The 21372-nt window shown below is 46.4% G+C and overlaps 1 protein-coding gene across 1 annotated transcript in view; it reads right to left on the minus strand.

Moving 5' to 3' along the window:
• The window catches only part of CTNNA1 (catenin alpha 1), a 120861-nt gene that overhangs the window by 6845 nt on the left and 92644 nt on the right, over positions 1 to 21372 (minus strand). Inside the window, exons 11-16 of the mRNA XM_048320109.1 lie at positions 14875 to 15031; positions 9344 to 9544; positions 8120 to 8271; positions 5345 to 5455; positions 3697 to 3878; positions 2860 to 2965 (exon numbers count right to left, since the gene is read on the minus strand). Of these exons, the coding sequence (XP_048176066.1) occupies positions 2860 to 2965; positions 3697 to 3878; positions 5345 to 5455; positions 8120 to 8271; positions 9344 to 9544; positions 14875 to 15031 (909 nt within the window). The remainder of the gene's footprint in view (positions 1 to 2859; positions 2966 to 3696; positions 3879 to 5344; positions 5456 to 8119; positions 8272 to 9343; positions 9545 to 14874; positions 15032 to 21372) is intronic.

The following is a 21372-nucleotide window of genomic DNA, read 5'->3' on the forward strand; positions in this document are numbered from 1 at the left end:
GCAGCAAAACCTTCGTGGAATAGGAATCATCACTGGGTTGTGTGCATCAATATGATGTGAGTTGAAACCCACATCCTCTCCTGTGTGTGCTATTTCTGCGGGCAGAATCGAGGACTCAGCTCAAAGACAGATGAGGTTTAAATGGAGATGTAACACAAGATAAAAAAGAGCATCAACAAAAGGCTCTGCGGGTGCCTGCAGGAGCCCTGTCCTTTCCTAGGCAGGAGCATTCAGATAAAAATCAAAAAACCCAAAAGGCAACAATTTTATCACTGATCAAGAATGATGACATTATTGTATTAACCCACAGCCACAAGCCCCATCTGTAGAGCCCAGCAGGGAGTGCAGTGTAGATGGAAATGAACATGTTGGGGGACACTCCAGCTTCCCCAACCGCCCAGACTGAGCTGCTGCCACAGACCCAGTGAAGGTTACTGGCAGAAGCTAAGCTGGCTGCTCCAGGTCAAATCCAGGCTCCGTCCTGGACACTGCAAACATCCCCCACATTTGGTTCCTGCTGCCACAGCTGAGCCTGCAGAGAAGCAGAATCACCCTTTTCTCTCTTTTTGCCAAGAAAAGGGGCAGGGAAGACAGCAGAGCCCTGGTGGTGTGTGCTGATGGAGACAGCCCATCCCCACAGGCTGTAGGGGAGAGCCAGGAACTGCAGAGTTTCTTCCTCCCTGCTGCACCAGGAATTCCCAATAAACGCCCCCCAGCCCTGGGTGCCAGCTGGGCCCAGCAGGAGCTGCAGCAGCTGTTTTGGGGAGGCAGCTCCCTGGCAGGACAGGCACTGACCATGTGTGCCAGCAGCTGCCACCGCCTGTGCCCAAGGTCCCCACGCCAGTCCCCCCAGCCAGGGACCAGTCTCCCCAGCAAGAGGCTGCTGGCACCTTTTACTGGGAAGTGGGGCAACTCCTACCCTCACCCCCAGCTACTTCTCACTGAATGATCAGAACTGATGTAGCCTCAGCCTCCCACCACTAGGAAAGGAAAAAAGCAACAGAAATGTTCTTCAGCTTTGTAGGTGTTTCGACACTGAAGAAATAAATAATAGAGAGAACCCTTGTCCTGCTGCAAATCATTGTCATTTGTGTTGTGCTCATAACTGCTTCATATTCCCCTATTCCCAGCAAGCAGCAGCTGCTTGGAGTGAGGGATGGAAACCTTGGGGAGAACCTGCGGCTGATGGCAGGACTCTTCCCAACAGACACGGAATTCCTGGGATAGCAGCTCTTGGGGTTCCAGAGGAATGTGACGGCAGAGCTGGGAGCCCCTGGCACAGGGACACGAGGGGTCAGGGCTGTGGTGTCCCCCAGCACACAGGACACAAACCCCTCCGGGGGCTCCCGGCCCCGAGCAGGCACAGGAGGGATCGGGGCTCGGAGCTGCTCCTGCTCTGTAGCTGTCACACCGTGCCACATTAACATGTTTCCAAAGAGTATGGAAGCACAGCTAATGAAATATGCAGGCTCGAAGTATTAGCAGAGTATGGAGTCAGGAAAAAGCTATATTCTTGTCAAAATGACTAACTGTACAGTGCTGCTCGTATTTATCTTCAAACATGTGCTTAATCTGTTACATTTTTAAGGACCTTACGGCTACTAAAAGGAGCCATTTAGTTTTCTTTTATATTTTGAAATGGCTTGGTACAGAAAACCATATACTAACTTTGCATAAAACATGTGAATTTAAAAAAAAATAAAAAGCAGTGTAAACCTTCAGCCCAAGCTCCCCGGAGACCTCTAACACAAACTGCTCCTTGCTTCATTTACCTACATCAGCAGCACACCTGGTTCTTGCAGAAACAAGGCTATCAAAGTGCTACAGCAAGGAGACCCATTTGAAAAAACACTTCTCAAATTTATCTCCCCATTGAACATTTCTCACTTCATCATTAATAAAGGAGGGTGTAGACAAGCACCCCTGGATGCAGCATTAAGAGAGAGTCCTGCACTGCAATGATTTACTTCCAAAGTGACACGGGTTCAGTTAGAACCTTGCAGTACAAATTTCCATCCTGGAAAGGCCTGGAAAGCAAGTGACAGCTGGAGAAAACAAAGTTTAGTCCATGATCTCAGACTTAACCTCCCTGCATTTCAGAGTCTCTCTTGAAGGTGGAATATTATTACTAATGTCAATGTTTCTCTGCCATTTGGGTGTGGGCTGAGGCCAGAGGTGCTCTTGCTTGGCCCAGTTTCTAAATGGCTCAGGACAGGCATTGCATAAATAAATCCCTGAGCTGGCCATGCTCATTCAATCCTGGAAGAATTCCTTCCAAATACTGGGACAGCACAGCCACGCTCAGGTCACTGCAGGCCTTGCTCCAAATCTTCATCAGCTCTGACTGGACAGGGAGAAAACCACCAGAGAGCTTTGAACACCTCCCCACTCAGTCTGTGGGGCATCTGAAAATTGTTAATACTAAAAAGCTGCCTCAAAACCAGTATTAAAGGTTGTGCAACAGGCCAGGTGCAATTGTGCAGGTGCTGTCCCTGCAGTCTGTGCTTTGGGGAGCACCAGGAGTGCTCTGGGTGTGACGTGAGCCCAGCCTGGCTCCTGCTCAGCACAGCCACTGCCCTGGCTCTACGTGACCTGAAGCAGGGCTGGCACAAAATGCCAGGTGCCTGATGCCAGCCAAGGAGCTGCTGTGCCACTGCTGGCCACGCTCAGGTGTGACACAGCTCAGGGAGGCACGAGAGCAGCCGGAAAGAACAGGCTAGAATTTTCTAGCAGCAGATCTGGAAAATCAGTTAAAACACCCCAAAACCCAAACACATTTTCATCTGTTCCTCATACCTGCAGATCTGAAAGATCTGCTATTGCTCCTTGGTGCTGGAGGCTTATGGGACTGTGACTTACATGGTCAGCAATGGTCCGGCCCAGCTTGTCCATCCTTGACCCAGCCTCTGCGATCTTCTTGGCTGCACTAATCACATCTGACGTGTTCTTCAGTGGACCCTTGCCCCTGCAAAACAGAGCAGAGGCTCCTTCCTAGCACCAGAAAACCACAGCAGTGAACTCTACATCCCTTTTCTCATTCTGTTCCACACGGTGCTGGCAGTGACTCCTCACCCCAAGGGCAGGAAGAGGCAGGAGCAGCCATTACAGCACCTTCATTTTCAAGAGTTTCCCCCTTTCGGCTCCTCCCCACATTTAGCTTAAATCTAGGAATAAAAACATCTTAAATTTTACTGCCCTGAGCAACCTAATGATGATAAGAGATAACATTTTAGAAGACGGATTTGCAATTTTTATGGAATGGAACATGAAGTTTAAAAAATAGTGTTATATAAAATCTGGTAAATTAATTTCAAAAGGCATCAAAAAGCCTCTTTTTCCTCTGCAAATAACTGTGCTAGGAACTATTCCTGTAGTATGGCAATATTGAGAAGCCCACAGAATTTAATGCTGTAAAGAACTGAGCAAATATATATATATTCCTGGGGACAAGAATCACCCTTAAGAAAGGAAGAAAGACAGGCAATAACTGCTGTGTATCTGTAGATCAATTTAAGCAGTTATTACCACCCAGCCACTGCACAATAATGCGTCTCCCCAGTTCATGTGCAGGCTGTAACAGGGCACCATTTAAAGGAAATTAGAAGTAGTAAGGCTCTTAGGTGAACTTGCACCGTGTCTCACTGAAAGCCCAGCAGCCCGGAGAGCTCGGAGTGAGCACAAATTAAAAAGCCTCACCTGGTGAAGTCTGTCATTTCCATCATGATCATACACATCTGTTTGGCCAGGACAATGATGTCATTGCCACTGTCATCCCATTTTGACACTTCAGCATCCAATTTACTCTTTTCCTCCTGGAAGCTGGCGACCTGCTCAGCAATCTTGGCTTTCTGCTCTTGAGGGAGCTGAGCCATGATAGCCTGGAAGAGAAGAGTTTTCTCACATGGCCTCCTGCTGCCTTGTAGAGGCTTTTTGGAACATTTCACTAATAACCAATTTCAGTCATGTAGATGGGGGATAAAACTTTAATAGCAATCCTCTACCTAGAGGCTTTACAGAGCCATTTGCTTCCATTTTGAATCGAAGTTTATGCTCTTTTTTAAGAAAAAGTGCCCAGAAAGACAAGTTGACACTTAAAATATGGGCCTTTGCATGATAAAGCTGTTAAGACTCCAAACAAATTCGCCACATATTACCATCCCTCAAAATAAAACTGCATGAAGAAGGAGGACTTGTCTTTTATAGAAAATTTCAACATTTTAAAATTAAGTTCCACTTGGGTATTGAGGATAATAAGAAATATTACCAGTCTCTTCCCTGCAAAAAGCTAGTTGTACTCTTTTGAAACATGTCTGCTGAGGAAAGAGCAAGTGAAAATAAAGGGTATGTGCTTACTCCCAAATAAAATCTCTCAGCCTGGGTTTACAGCCTGAGTAAGACTCCATGCCCTTGCCTTCATAAATACTGGGAGCACAGATGCCTCCAGGAGCAGGCAAAAAGGAGCCTTTGGTACTAAAAATCCTCTGGCAGCAGCTGTGCTGAGAGGCAAATGAGCAATGTCTGCATTTAAATGGAAGGGCGTGAGGGTCCAGGCACAGAAAGTGCTTGTGCAAGGGAGGGGAGCATAAAAATACTCTCAGTTAGTGTAATTCCCAAGCCAACGTGGCAGAAGTTTGATAAATAAGGTCTGGCTACTTCTTGCCTGGCAGGAAGAGCCCCCACAAAAAATCTGCCATGGCCCTTTCCCAAGAGTGTAAATTGTTATCGATCCAGAGGGGCCGTGTCAAATAAAAGCAATAGGTAAGGCCTGGTCTTCCTTCAGTGCACTGATTTTAGGGTTTCACCTCTTAATGATTATATATTGCCTATCAATGCTTTCATTTTTAAGTCATAGGAAATGCAGTTAGTTGAAATTATTTCATTTCTGAGTTCCTCTCAACGTTGTCTTGACAAATGCTCAGTGAGCAAACACACACCAGCACATGTGTGAGGAGACATTTTGTGAAGATTTTTTGCTCATAAAGTTCGTATTTGTCTGTTGGAAGTAACATTAATCCAATGGAATGATCTGCCCTGTACCTCCCTGCAGAAGCTCACCCGACTACAGTGTCTGTGATATCAAAATGTGAAGCAGTTTGTTGGTACTAAAAGGATTTTGATCTCTCAGAACACCCAAAATAAACCACAGACATTTCTCACATCCATCAGACCAAGTGCATTTCACTCAACCTCCTTTTCAGAAGAATACTGGAAACAAAGAATGCCAGTTTTCTGATCCAGCATTTTTATCACCATCCCCCCCAAATTAAACCTGGGTTTTCAAAGCAAGCTGAAGTGTTGCTTGAAGGCAGGTCACACTTTTATAATGCTCAGGGTTCTGCCTTACCCTCGCACTCTGTCCAGCAATGAGCTGATCATCCTCAGTCTGGATACTGGTTCTGCTTCGCACATCGAAGTCCTCGGTCTCAAAGTCGGAATCATCCAGCTCTTCAGGAGTCTGAGGAAAAAGCATTCACTCAGAGTCAAACTACAGATTACATGGCTCTGCAAATCAACAACAATATTGTTTTTCAAGTAGAGAGAATGGAAATCAGTGGAGGTAAAAATTATTTCATGTTTTCAACAAAAAGGTAAATAGAGGGACTGTATCCAGCTCTGAACATGTGTGATTTTTTGTGCTTGACTGCTCCTGTTAAACACCATAGGGATCCCCAAAATCACACAGCAGTAACTGAACAGCTGAGATTTGTCAGGACATTAATGCACTCAGCATCTGAAAGACAAAAAAATGTTCTTGCAAAACGAACAGCATTTTTGCAACTTGATTAAATGTAAAAGCTTCACCTGAGATTCTGAAGCTGGAATTACACACAGCTCTAAAGGCTGGTTCAGAAGCACAGACAGTGTCTTCAGCACATTTATGAATCAAAGCATTGACTAAATTAACAACAGATAAAATATCTCAAAATTTATCCTTATCCCTCAGGAAAAGCTGAAAAATTTTAGCTAGTAAGGGCCAGCTTTTATGCCGTAGGCTAAACACATCTGACCTAGTTCCTGCTTGCCTAGGATTTATTTTTGCTACTGCCAGTCTGTAGCTGGCAAACTTTTTATAAAGCTTATCAAGTTTAAACAGCATGTTTGTCAGAATACTACATCTTTGCTAAAGTGGTACTTCATGACAATTCTCCAGAGCTGGGTCAACAAAGAACTTCACTGATAAATGCAATAAATTGTGATTAACAGATAAGATGCAAATAAAGTCCCTGTTCTTTACATTTCTCTCCTATGATTTGGATTTCACAGACTTGTCTTCCAGTACAGACCCTTTGTGATACAGTGAAAACAGAGATGGACATGCACAATAGTTGCCAAAAAGCAAAGGTGAGCAGGGTGACAATCAAGGCTTTGGGTATTCCAGCCTCCTCTCCAGGCCCTGGAGAACAGGGTATATCCACAAAATCAGCAGAGGGACACACACTAGGAAGTAGCTCAGTGTATCAATATTTAAAAAATGAAAAAAAATAAAGACAGTTCTGCTGTATGTTTACAAACTGTCTGTGAGTCTCTGCCCATCCCTCCCAAAGCTCAGGGACACACAAAGTGTAACTCTGCCTTTCAAGTGCCACCAAGGGCAGAGACTCCTCTGGGGTGATGGGCCTGGGCAGCAGGGAAGGAGGGAGAGCTTCTCTTCAATACATACAGATAGAGTGAGATGGTAGTTTTGAAATACCCTGCATAAACACAGAAATGAGGTGCTGCAGTGGCTTTTCCTGCTGGTCCCTGTAAAGAGCAAGAGCCCCTGGACAAAGCTGAAGTGAACGAGCCTCTGTGAGCGGGTTACACCAAGCCCTGGAAAACCTTGGAATGTCCACTTGGATGGCTCTTTTATCCCAAAATAAACCCTCTGGACCACAAGTGCTAGCATTTTAACTTCTTTCTAGGTGGCCGCTGTGTCGCCAGGGAGCTGCTGTTGGCTGCTGGCAGCAGAGCTGTGGCTCCCTGACACTGGAGCGTGGCACAGGGGAAGCGTCAGCGCTCCTGGCACTGCCAGCCCGGATAATTGCTGCCGACTGGGATTGGCAGCCGTGCTCCCTGTCCTGAATAACAAGGGCTTCAGCAGGGGGGGAATCACATCCGTTTGTCTGCATAGCGGGAAGGCACTGATATCTTCATCTAACACTGGCTGTCTATAAATCCTGAGCTCGTCTGAAAAAAATTCCGTGGGGAGCGCATATGTGGTTGTCAGCTTTTCTCCTGGTTTCTCATCTGATCATTTGCTTTAAGCAGCACACACGGAAGATGCTGTTGCAATGGTTACTGTAATCACGTCTCTTCTGGGGCTGTACATCCTTGATTTACTGATCACAAGCTGCATCTGCCATGGTCACCACTCTGACCATAGGCAGTTTCTCAGAGTCAAAGGAATACAAGGAAAAGAAGAAAAAAGGAATAAACCCCCTCTATTTGTCTTTGTTGTGTCTGGCTCCTGCCAATTTTTGCCCCACTAATATCCAAGAAATAGGTCCATGGATCAGCTTCAACCAGAACTTCCTTTTCTGCATCCCTTCAACCAACTGCAGGAGCCCTTCTGACCTACCAGAAATTTGGGCTTCCAAGTCACACCCACTGCACCTGAAACAGCAAGCACAGAGGAGACAAGGCCTCTGTGAGCTGCCCCTGTGTACCCAGGTTAGCCAATTAACAAATTACACGCTTTAGGAACTGCAGACCAAACTCATCTCAGCTTCCTTTTGACTAACTAACATCAATTCTCCAAATTTACTTAATGAAGAGCCATTAGGTTTTATTTCTAAGCTCTCAAACCATCAACAAGCATCTATAGTTCTGAATTAATTTGCTGTTGTTAACTCAAAGGTCACTGATTTTAGCACATTAACGAGCCAGGCATTACCACGAGATTACAAAAGATGCGTGAAGGGTATTTAGCATCACAACTTGGGCCATCATCGATGCTCAGATCTGGTTAATGAATCTGAATCCAAACGTACTGCTCCAGTGCTCCACAGTGATTTTAAGACTCTGAATATTAATAGGAGCTAAATGAAAATCTTCTGCTGTCTGCTCCCCATTATCCTGATGGCTGTCAGTTCAACAGCGGCAGGGAAAGCGGGAAGCTGCTGGGGGAAGTTCTGCTCACCCGGATCATCAGCACGGCTTTCCTGATGTCCCGGATGCCGTCGTACACCAGCCGGGAGGCGTCGATGAACTCGTTCTCATCCATGGGCTGGGCAGGGTCGGAGCTCAGGGCTTCCACTGCAGCTTCCACTTGCTCCGTGAAGCGTGGCATGACTGAACTCAGAGCACACAGCCAGTCAGTCCCACCCCAGAGCCACCCTGCTTCCCCCTCCTGGAACCCTCGCGAGTGCCTTGCTCCTAACTATCCTGGAAGCTGTGCAGTCCTTCCACTGAAATCACAACATTTCTTACAGGAGCTGAAGTCTTAATCCACCTCTGTTTCTGCTTACGCTGCTGATACTTGGTGTTTTCCCCTTGGACAGAGAAAAGTTTATCACACCCTTCTAGTGGACAAGGAGAAAACACCCGGGGAAGCCCTTGAAAACTATGGGATAAAATACTGATTGTTTGTTTGATGTTCCCTGCAGATGTACATCATTTTTTGGGGAAAAAAAAGTCATACTACCATCAGGAAGCTCACGTTTAAGAAGCACTGGAAGGGGGCAGATTGCACTGCTGCATTTTGGTGACTCATGGTGCCCCAGGAAGAACACGCCAGAACCAGTTAAGAGTCTGCTGTTTCTTCAGTGTCACCCTTGATTCTTCATCAAAGTAATTAAAGCAAAACCAACAGCTAGTGGCTGGCACTGAAGCAACTCGAATCACCCCTCACCTGTACGGGTGTCAGCAGGTAGTTCACAGGGAACACCCTCATTCGGTGTTTATATGTGGGGCACCACAACCTACAATGCTCTTTCAACAGCTGTAAAGATACTTTACAAAATTTACCCTAATTATTACCCCAAATTTATTCTGCTGGGGGAATGTGATCTTCCTTCTGGACCCTGAACAGCTGCAGGGCCTGGTGCAATACTGCAGCATGAGCAGAGCTCAGCTTTCAAGCCTTCACTCACGTCTGGGACTCATTCCCGGTGTTTTTGCTTCCCACAGCCCAGTCCATGACAGCGAGCACGCTCAGGGACACCTTGTGCACCCCTGAGCTTCAGGCCAGTCGACACAGCAAAATCACACTTCTCACTTTGAAACAGCTTTGCAAACAACTCCCACTAATTTGCATTCCAGCAAAGTGAGTCTTTAACAGGTTTCACAGGTACGCTGGTACCCAGCTGCCCACACGCCTTCAGGCAACAGGAGCTCAGGGCTCCTGGGAGTAAGCGACCCTTACCTGTGTTGGACAGTAACTTGGTTGCTTCCAGCACCTTCTCGGTGTAGACTCCAGGTTCGTAGTTGTCCATCTCCGAGGTGACCACGTGAATGACCCGAGCGGCGCGGCCCCGGATCGCTCCGGCCGTGCGGTCTAAGCCATCCACATCTTTTTCTTGGAGAGCAATGACACACTTGTTTACATCTTCTAAAATGTGGTTCTCTGGTGGTAAAAGAAGGAGGATTTAGATGGTAACGTCTTTTCTGTCACAGTCATCAGCATTGCAGCTGCTCAGGGTGGGACCTGCTCTATAAAAGCTCCACAGAGATGTTGTCAAGCGTGAATCTGAAGGTCACCACAACCAGCAAAGAGCTGCCCTTCTCCAGAAGGTCAAAAAGCCATCAGTCCATCCACCAACTGGCCTCCACACGTCCTGCCCCTGTTTGTACTCGATTTTACCAACAGGAAAGCTGAGTTCTGCTGAGTTCTCCCCTGGTTTCTTTCCATATTCCTCCCCTGGACTGCCCCAGCCCTTATTCCAAATACCTGCAAACCACTCCCCTGTTATTGCACGTGGGGCAATGGGCACTCCCCCTCAGCACCACACCTACTCCCCTCAACACTCCAACAGACACTTGGTGCACGTTTCCAGCTTCCTCCAGAGTGTTTTCCTACAGCCACACACGTTCCATCAGAGCTCATTACACTGTCAGTCGCCAATTCCCATCTGAGACACATAATGTATGCAGTGAATAATGTGGAAAGCATTCCAGCCACACAGCACTCACTGACTGTTCAGAAAACAAAAATAAAACAAAGGCAAGACCTCTGTTTGCAATTTGCTTTTTAAATATACATTTGCTGGTTTTGTAAAGAGATATTTTCCCCATTCATCAAGTCCAAGAAGCCCAAAATGGGTAAAACCCTCTAAAAGATTTCTGAAGATGCCTAAAGAAGTTGGGATCCTTATTTGGGGAAACCTACCCTAAAGATCTCCCAAACTGTTATTAGAGACTTCCAAACTCTGTTGGAGAGTCTTTAATGAATCAAGACCAATGCTTCGATATCATCATCTAACACCAGCATTTGGGCTGCTTGGTAAGAAACCAACTTGGAAACATTTCTGCTCTGTCACTTAAAATAGTTTCCAGTGTTAATTACCATTGACTTACTCATTCTACACTGCCAACCCGTGCAAGTGGCTTTTATTCCCTCTGCAGGTAGTAAAAGAGCCATTTTGCAAGAGTTTGTAGAGACAAGAAGCTCACAGAGTTGGCTGGGAGAGGATCTGGAAGGAACCGCCTGAAAGGATTGCTGCGGGAAGTTACACCTGATTTACATAAAATTAACAGAGCCAGGTGCAATATTGCGAGACTTCTGTAAGTAACCTGAACAAAAATTAAACTTGTGAAATCCCTCTGAAGCAACTCAGCCTGAACAGGTTCAGCTGAGGGCAGAATGTGGCCCTGAGAGAGGGAAGAGCAGGTTCATTAGTGATTTGACAAGTCAGTGAGCAGGCACAGGAGCCACAGCGGGCACAGAGGGTATTTAAAGCAGAGACAGCCCTGGGAGCTGCAAGAGCCCAAAGAAAAAGCTTCGGCGCCAGGCCAAAACACAGACTGTTTATTGCTTCAATTCCTAAATGAATAAATTAAGCCACAGACCATTTAAAAGCCTCTTTGGATTATCTGAACTTTAATAAAAGGCATGGACAAAATGAAGGTGAATATTTAAATGTCTGCTGATCATTTAATGCCTTTTGCAGATGTGAAGTGGCCAGAAAGTCCCTTCTAGAGGGAGATAACCCACAGGGCAGCTTGCAAAGGGCCCAGGGAAGTGCAGGACTGTCAGGTCTCTCTGCTCTGGTGATATTCTCCAGCTGGATGATAACAGGTAAGATCTGACACTGTGCTGAGTTCTTGTAAATACACCCAGTGCTCCCCACCCTACTGGCACACGGAGCACAGGTTCACCACCAGCACCTCTGGGAATGGGAGAAGATTGTCCCACATTAGAACTCCCCTGTCCTCCTGCTGAGCAGGAGGAACATCCCACAGCAACAGAACACAGCACAGACAACAGCAAAGAGATCTTGCCCCACCAAAATAGCTACAGGGAAAATGGTGTGGTTGGGCAGCAAGGGAAGAGGAAAGGCATTTTTTCCATAGAAATGATTTTCAGACCAAACAAGGAAATACATTAAATAGTGAAAAGCTACAGAATAAAAAGTCACCCACGACTGTCAATCCTCAATCCACGCCCACCAAACACCTTCCACCTCCACCCACCTCCACATTAAAGGGATTAAGAAATCCTTTTCCAAACAACCCCAGCAGTCTGTGAGGACATCTGAGGGCTATAGGAGATCAAAATCAAAGAGCAACAGTCGGGAGATGAAGCCACAGATTCATAAACACAACTGTGCTTCTCTGCTGTATCTCCTGGGGAAGGTCTCAGAACTATTTCCATGCTGAGCCTCTGCTGCCAAGGGGCACTGCAGGAGCCGGGCCAGGCAGCAGTGCTGGCACAGGGAGCAAACGCTGGAGCATTCACACCCGTGTAAACACAGTGTTCATCCTGGAAATATTCACTGGGAGGCTCTTCTGAAAAAACAGTTCCACTGAGATGGGCAATCTCTGGCATAAACCTCTGTCAGCAGCAGAGGAACAGAAGGCAGCAAATGGAATGGTTCTCTAAGAAGGTTTCAAAAGAGATTCAGGTAATTTCAGAACATTGAATTTGACAATTACACGGTGCTATCAGCAAGTGCTCTAAAGAACAGAGATAGTGGGCACACCAACACACCCAGAGTGCTTAGGGAAGGCACTGATAAGAGGGATAAGAATTACAGAAGGTACGGTAGAGCTTTGAAATGAGGAATAATGAAACAGGCAAAGACTCTGCAGTCAGGAAAGCGATGAATGACAAAGTGTATGGCAGAACTCTGCATGTCTGCAAACAGCATGAAGAGAGAGAGGGGGGAAATAACCTCTTCACCATCTTCTAGTACAAGTAGGGGCACCAAATGAAGCAAAGAGGTGACAGTGCAAAACAAGGAGGTTCTTCACACGGAGCACACTTCAGCTGTGAATTTTGCACAGGATGATGGAGGTGCCAGCAGTTTATAATGGTCGAAAGAACAACTAACACCAGCTTAAATGAGAAAAATCTGTCAAGGACTGTTCAGGAGATAGCACCTCTGATGCTGGAGCTCCCTGAGCTGCACATCACTCATGGCTGGGAGCACACAGACATCTCTAGGCTACAGGGCTCCTGTGCCATCCATCTCCATCCTGACAGTGAGCCTCCCCCAGACCCTGCCCTAGCTCAACAGGGCCCTTCTGCTGCTGTACCTACAGAAATGTTGTCACCTGCAAGCTCACCTGCAGCACTGTGCACTGAAGGATCCTTCTTCTGTGATGTTCTGCTGTTACCTAAACCCAGCATCTCTTTCATCATGCCTTCACTTGTGGGTAATTGATACAGTTCTGTAGCATATGCTGCATGGTGAAGCCTTTACTTCAGCACACCACACGGCAGGAATGTGGGATGCTTATATACATATTTATATATGCACACACTCATGCACTCACAAGAACTCCTTTAAATTCTGCTTCCATCCCAGTTAGTAACTGATACAAACATCCTAATAACCCCAAACAGCACTCGACATAAATCATATCCGCCACGACTTTATCCAAAGAGAAGTTCAGGCTTTTTGCAGATGAATTGGAGCTGTGGCATTTATATGGGAAACATTTATCAAAGTTCAAACAAATAATATTTAAAAGAGTATTTATTGCTTTAATATTTTTCTACCATCTCTTCGATAACACACATAAATAATTACTGAATGCACTTGAATGTCTGGAGTTGTCTCCAACTACACTTCCTTGGCTCCATTGTGGGTGGTGAGCACTCACTCCAGGTGAACTCTCCTGAGTCAACCTGCCACCACCCCAGGAAAGAAACCTTCTCTGCTTACTGCCAAGCTCTTGAGAGTACAGCCATGCAACAGACTTGGTTATTTAACCAAAAACCCCACTTCTGCTCTAACCTGCATCCCTGCAGAAGATGGGATTGTCCTGCCCACAACTCACTTGAGTCTTGTGGTTCTACACCTGGGCTACAAGGGAAGGAAAGTGATTTTACTGAGTGATGCAACTTCCTGCTTGTGGTGTCTTCAGTCCTAAAAAGCAGCTTGGAGCTCTTCAGCACAGCCCAGCACTGGGCCCACACCACGAGCTGAGGAGCAGAGCTCCCACAGCAGAGCTCCATTCCTCAAATGTCCTGCACGGGGATGCAGAGCCCTCAGTTCAGTGGCTGACCCCTGTGGGGGCACAGCTGCCAGGGAGATGCCCTTTGGCAGCTCCCCACAGGCTGTGTTTGCATGGACTCACAGCTTTTCCTTGAGCCTCCAACTTCAGCACACAATTCCCTCTGAACAGATTTCCCCAGAAACAGGCTCCTCCCAGCTGTGCAATTCCAGCTGCTGCTGCCCCAGTGGGCACCGACAAAGAGCTCAGATACTCAATTGCCCACGAAGTTTATGCTCACTCACTGCAAAGAGGATTTTTAGTCAGAACCCAGGGAACCACAATACAATGTGGATGACAATGCAGGTGACTCGTCACAGGAACACCACTTGGCCTTCTGTTTGTTTTGTTTTACTTTTCTCTCTTTTTTTAATAATATAAAAAATACGGTCTCCTAATTCAGGATCTTAATTTTTCATCTACATTTTCTAACCATGTTCACCTAGTACTTCTCACTCCACACATCCTCCTGTGAAATCTCTCTTTACAACTGGGGGTTTTAGGTCACTTGAGATGCCCAAAGCGGCTTGCACCACAGAAATTAGAATCCCAGCTTGCAGTGGTGATTTGTGAACACTATTGCAGACACAATTCATGTGGCTACATCTCCATGGCCTCTGACTAGAGCACAATTAAAGGATGTGGAAATAAAAATGCTCCCATTATTTTTAGGTCACAGCAGCTGACAGCGGGTCTTTATCAAGATGCTGATAAAACGGATTATCTTGGCAAGCACTTTGCCAAATGCAATTATTAATCTATTATAATGATCCAATCTCTTCTAAAAACTCTTAAAACTTTACTAAAGCTGACATGGTACTAACAGTTTTATTTTAATTAACTTGTACAACCATGGTTTGATATTCAATTTTGTTTACATGGCAGAGTCTAAAGTGAACTGAGGGATCACTTTTTCTGCCACTTCCTACCTTGGACATAAACACGTTCTATTTCCCCCAGAGTTACTGGTGAGGCTTGTCTACAGCAGCTACATGGTAATGCATCCTTAGCTCAGCCAGCAATTCCAAATCCTGAGACATGAAGTGCCTTCTCCTTGAGACCAGATCTCCTGCTGCACTTTCACACCTCGCTGGGCACGAGGTGACACCAGGTGAGGTGTAACAACACCATCCCTTCCAAAAACCTCACAGGCTCCAGAACACGTGTCCAAACCACCCATTCCCAGGAGTAAGCTCTTAGGAGGATGATTATTTCTGAGACTGTGCCCCTGATTACCTGATACAGCCAGGAAGTCATCGATGGACGTGATGTCATCCACAGCGTCTGTCAGCACACGGACCTGCCTCTCCCACTGCTCCTTGAAGAGATCCATGTTCTCTTGAGCCAGTTTGCTTTGGGGTTTAGCAGCCAGAGCCAGTGCAGCATTGATGACCTGTAAAACACCTCTGGATTTTTAAAACATATCCCAACAAAATGATTATCTTCTGTGTCCAATGAACTCAGCAGCAGACAAAGAAATTTTCGTAAGTTTTGTGGAGCTTGATGTTTAAACACAGAAGTGTTTAATTTTGTTGCTCTCGCATCCAACTCATACCTGCTCCCACACTGATTATGGATAGTTACTGGAAGCAAAATCACTTGGCCAAGTTTTCCCAAGAGCTGGTTTCACCTGTCTTTAGCAGCTCGTGGTAACAAGGTGTTGCTTTCCCAGTGCAGGCTGTGTTGTTAAGCATTTTAGGCAGGATGACATTTAGTACACTTGAGGCTGCATTTGCTACTTGCCAAAACCTCAGTAAAAAGGTCAAAAAAGGATTAATCTTACACAGACTGAAGTAGAAACAATATGCAAATATAAAAACACAGATAAATTTTGATTTATCACTTATTCCTAAAGCTTTAGTCTGAATCTTGCCAGTAATTGTTGTAATGACTTCAGATTTCTGCTGTGGCTGTGAACAAGCCGAGGGAACAGCAGGAGATGCTCCTTTTGAATACCCCCTCCTAAGTTTTTTCAAACACTAAGACCAGAATTTACACCAGATCCTAGTTTTTCTTAGCAGAACAAATGCTACAGGTGCTGCTGGGTCACAAAGCTTACGCTGTGTCCACTAGCTGGTCATTGAAATGGCCACAAAAGCCTCTCTGAATGTGGGGAGAAACCAATCTCAACAGCCTGGTCCTGCTCTTGCTGCAGCAGAACGACCTGGAAAGGTGCCAGGTGTGAGAAACCATCCGCAGCCAGAGCGTGACAATCCCAGCCTTGTTCCCAAGCACCTGAGAGTCAGAGCTAATTAACTCACAACTTCAAGGTGTAATTTTTCTTCTCTTTAGGACCGTATTAATTTCACAAAATTGTCGACCAAAACATGCAAGCACCAGATGTTCCCGCTTTTCCAAAATCTACCTTCTCTACCTGCTTCATTTACAAGTGTCACAAAGCATTTAAAACAATATATAACTCACTAAACATGGAAATGATGCTGATGTCAAACGTACTGGGATGGCACTGAATGAATCAGGCAGGAGAAGGAGGCTGCTTCACCCGAGGGATGCCAGGAGGTAGCAGTGACTGAGGAGAATCCACGGACAGGCTGGGCTGCTCCCCACGCTGCCATCCTGCCTCTGGAGCTGGGGGCTGCAGCTCTGGGTCACAAATCCAGCCCAGCTCGGTGGGTTTGGTGACAGTGACAAACACAAGGAGCAGCACCTGAGCCTGAGCAGCATCTGCTCAGGGGCCTGTGGGGATGAATGTCCCTGTCCCCACCACCACCGTGGGCTCCTCTGCTGCTCCCCTTCCTCCAGCCAGCCCAAGGTCACACCTGTGTGGCACCTGCAGGAGTCAGGATGTCCCTTTGGAACGTCCCTGCTGCCAGCCACAGTCCCTGCTGCTCTGCCCCTCTCACTCATGGATCTGAAAGTCCTGAAAGCCTCCAAAATGCCTTGCAGCACCCAAGAAAATGTTGTTTAGAATTTCAAAATCAAACAGAAATAGAGGTTTTAGAGAGGCAAACCTGTCCTCTGCTCAAGAACCCTGATTTGCAGTCCAGCCACTGCCACCTCTTGCCCCAGTCTGATGGATGTAATGAATTGACCACCTATCAGTCAAAATCTAGCTATCCAAGGTTTCATGAAGATGAATCTAAACAAGTGGCCTGGAAACAGGAGAGATAAACCAGACAATGCTCTAGAAATCTGCTCTCAGCTTTTATCCTGCTAGAAGCTGTCACTACAGAGACAGAGGCGATACCAGGGGTCAGGACATTTCCTCTGCTTTTCTCAACCTGCCTTGGCCTATATCAGATAGAAAATATCCTCCCAGCACTGAGACAGGGCAGCATTAATGCTGCAGGAACATATGGCCTGGGTACCTGCGAGATGTTTGTCTGGACACAGCATCTGTCTGGACAATTAATCTTTGCCAACAGCGCATGTCAAGCCCAGATGCCCACGTTCAGCACCTCGTCACAGGTAATGGCAGAGCTGTCACACATACAGGGCTCTGCAACTGCTCCACAAACTCAAACTGTGTGTCCTCACCAAATCCAAACACAGGAGGCACAGGCTGCATCACCCTCCTCTCAACAGGCAGTTTGTTCAACTGGAGAAAGGGTAGGTTTTTTATACATTACAGCAAAAATGAGTGGCCAAGGTGAATGTATCTTATAACAATGATCAAGCAAAAGCAGTGTGTATGATCTCCCTTACAGACATTCCTGCATTAGGGAGGCAGCCAGCAGTGCTGGAGGTGAGGAAACCTGGTGGGGATATCGAAGGTTATCCATGGTCACCATGGAGCTGAAGACAAACCTCCAGCTCAGGAGAGCCATACCGGTGTGTGTGCTCAGTGAGAAATTCAGAGCAGCAGACACAGCTCAGCAGTCCCTTTTTACAGCACATCCTCTGTATCTCCATGTGTAAAGTGGCCACAACACGCAGCTTTAGCAGGGGTGATAAAAGCCTTCACTCTGAGGAGAGTTTAGCATTCAAGTGGGCAAATAATCCCAGAGGTGTCTCACACCTCTGCTTGAGGAAATGTCCCAGGGATCACTGACAACACCCTGCATGTGATCTATTCCAGGGAATATAGTCTGGTATCCAGCACAGAGTGATTGATTTATTTTCCAACAGATGCTTAGAAAGACATGGGAAAATGACAGGGATGCTGGATCTTAAATAGTCTGTGTAAGTAGCAGGACTATGATCCCTTTATTATCTAAAAATAAACCCTTTCAAGGGGAGGAGGAAACACTTTTTTGGGAGAAGGGATGGACCACAATACACTACTCCTTCTCCAACAGACATAAAGCACTGGGCAATTACTTTAAAATATCAGTAACAGGACAGAGGCAGACACAGTTAAAACCCCAGGAAGATCATGACCACACTATCTGAAATGTAGCCACTTCCATGTAAAACATTTGGCAATTTCAGGGAAATATTTTGTATTTCAGAGCTTTTCAAGATGCTGCCAGAGCGCTGTGATCACAATGACTCACTGAAGTTGTACAAAGAAGAGAATCAAACAGGGACATTTTGAGCCTATCCAGAAGGAAATGAAGCATGGCAAGAAAACACACTATTTTTATCGGTGCTTTGTTTCATGTAGCAATTGCAGTGTTCAAGTCAGACAGCTCCACACTCCATAGCGTGGTTCCAGAGAGTTCCTTGAGCCTCTCTCCTGCACCTCGCAGCAGCCAGGGCTTGGCAACGCCCTGGGACTGGGGAGGCTCAGCATTCCAAAGACTGCAATGGATGTCTCAATCTGCACCTCGAGCCTTCTTCTCATCCCTTCCATGGGAAGAAGCTGCTGCTTTCCCCTGGTTTTATTTTCCCTGTTGAAACCAGAGATGTCAGACCGTGGTTGTGTCCTTCCCCCTTTGCAGGGCTCTCCAAGGCTCCCTGCAGTGACTCCTGCCCGGTCACAACACTGCAGCTGCTTTGCCCAGAAGCTCTCTCAAAAAGCTCAGCCAGAAAACGCTGAACCTCAGATAAACCTGTGGGTAAATTAGAGCCACTGGGTCAGCCAGAATTAATTCTTTTAGGCTAAATTTAGGATGACTTCCAGCCTCAGCTCTATAGCACCCCATCTGAAAGTCAGAGAGGCCAGAAGAAAGCTCTTACACGTGGTGGTGTTCTTACAAAGAACAATTTTGAATACTTGGCTGGCATGGCCAAAGGAAGAAACATCACTTGGGAGAGGAAAACTATCACCCACCTATTTGCACTGCAATCCCAACCTGTTGTATCTTACTCAGTGCACATCATGTCTGACCCACACCCATTTCAGTGGCTTTAAGCACTTCTTGATTTTTGCCTCAGTCCTTTTGATAGGGAGCTTTTGCTCCTTCCAGGAGAATGTTCTTTCTGCAGCTGGTTTAGCTTTGCCCTGATTCCTGTAGGATTGGTTTCAGGATGTTACTGCACCCCAACAAGGAGGAGTTTTTCAGTTTCAGGAGCTCTGAAGTGAACCCCCAGTCCTCTCCCCTCACTACACACCATTTCTTTACAACCCAAACATGTGCAGTTTCTAAATAACTCACTTGGGTTTGGGGTTTATATAAAGATCTTGACTCACCACATTTCTTGTGGCATTTGGATAATGAGTTGGAAAGTAGCTCCATGGCCTACAAATCCAGGATACTTTGCATTTGTAAAAAAGAAAATATATATATTTTCTGTATATATATATATATATATATATATATAAAATAATAAAACAAGCCCCCACCCATCAGCTCTCATCTCAGGTGCAGAGGGAACAAGTGACACACACAGACAGTGCCCCAGTGGGGATGTGAAGTCAGTTTTACTCAGGAGTACGTGAAAAGGAGCCAGCAAGCCTCTCTGCCCTTGCCCAGGTGGGTTTTAATCCCATGTTTTCCTGTAATGCAGCAAGCATGGCTTGTTTACTTGGCAGTTCGTAAGAAGCTCCTCATAATTTAGCTCTACATACACAAGATGCCAGAGTTGCCTCCAGTGTTCACCCTGCTCATGCCCCTTCCCTGCTCCTCGCTGCATTTTGCTCCGAGTGTTAGAAATGGTTTATAAGGAGGACGTTCAAGTCGCTTCCAGTTACATCCAAGGCCAGGTTTGCATGCCCACGTCGGTGTGTGCCAGCCCTCCATGCACTCGAGTACAGCAAAAAGCACTCTGCAGGCTCTGATGAGCTGAAATGCCTGGGAGCAAAACACACAGCAGATTGTTTTACACTCTCAGAAGCTCTAATGGCAGTGACCAGCGATGAAGGAGCCTCATGCACCGAAAGAGGAAGGAGAAGTTTCCTTTGATTTCCAATACTTTGTTCCCATGTAGAAAAGGCACTTTGAGCACTTTCCTGTAAGTTATGCACGGAGTCACTCCAGGGATCTCTGCAGAGATATTTACTAGTCTTGTGGCAGTGCTGTCACAACCCACAGATCCACACTCTTACTGAGTAACTTACAGTCACAGACTGGTTTGGGTTGGAAAGGACCTTAAAGCTCATCTCTTTCCAATGGCAGGGACACCTTCCACTGTCCCAGGCTGCTCCCAGCCCCAATGTCCAGCCTGGCCTTGGGCACTGCCAGGGATCCAGGGGCAGCCCCAGCTGCTCTGGGCACCCTGTGCCAGGGCCTGCCCACCCTCAAGGCAAGAATTCCTTCCCAATATCCCATCTATCCCTGCCCTCTGGCAGTGGGGGTCCAGTTCCTGATACAGAGTCCCTCTCCAGGTTCCCTGCAGCCCCTTCAGACACTGGAAGGGGCTCTGAGGTCTCCACAGAACCTTCCCTCCTCCAGGCTGAACAGCCCCAGCTCTCCCAGCCTGGCTCCACATGGGATGTGCTCCAGTCCCCTCAGCAAAAAGCCCTTCTCCAGTTCAGCATGTACTGTCACAGCAGTATTTGCTATTTGCTATAAAGACTATTTGCATACTGTGTATAGATAATTATCCTATCAGCTTCCCCATCCATGAAAAAAGCATTTTCATTTGGAGCTGAGGACTGATTTTGTATTGCCAGTCCACGTAGAACCTGCAAGAATTCTGGTGCCATTTGTCTTGCTCCATTTTGCATTTTACTGACTTTGAGTGCTGAAGCTTTGGGGGTCTCGGGGACTCTGTGTCTTTTCTGGAAACTGTTCCACCACTGTGCTCCCCAGATCCTGTGCCTGTGAAGAAACACAGGGCCCTTACTCACTAGTACACCTCTTTCTACAGAACTGAATCCCTTTCCTGCTCTTTGCTTATTTTTACCCATCAGTAACTGTTTGACTTTCTAAAATTGCTGCTTTTAGGGTCAGCCTTGGCCTGTGCTGGCAGTTCTTCCATGCGAGCCTGGCTGATACAAATCTGCAACCCAAGTGTTAAGTTTTTAATAGAAGCATTTCTGCTCAATGCCAATAAAATGTTTCAAGCACCTGTAATTAAACAGTCTGGAGACAGATCTGCTTGTTAGAACATTCAGAAAATCTGACAGTCTTTCAAAGCGATGAAAAAAGGGGACAATTGTTTGATGTTAAGTCTTTACTGCAAGAAAAATTAAGTTCTCTCCTTCTCCAACAGCCACCAGGAAACTGGTGGTGACCGGGGACTCAAGGAGAACAAAGTCTGCTGGTCACATTTGCGTTTGCCTGATTTGAGGGGTGGCCTGGAGGGGCTTTTTGTTTCTCTAAGATAGTCCAACTTTTAAACAAAAGTTTCTGGAACTCTCCATGGGATTCCTTATGCTTTGGTATTTTGTCTGTGTCAGTAGGTGTGATCACATATGAGCCATCTGCCTCATCAGAAATCTATAAG

The sequence above is a fragment of the Corvus hawaiiensis genome, chromosome 15 (assembly GCF_020740725.1).
Source record: "Corvus hawaiiensis isolate bCorHaw1 chromosome 15, bCorHaw1.pri.cur, whole genome shotgun sequence".
NCBI lineage: Eukaryota > Metazoa > Chordata > Aves > Passeriformes > Corvidae > Corvus > Corvus hawaiiensis.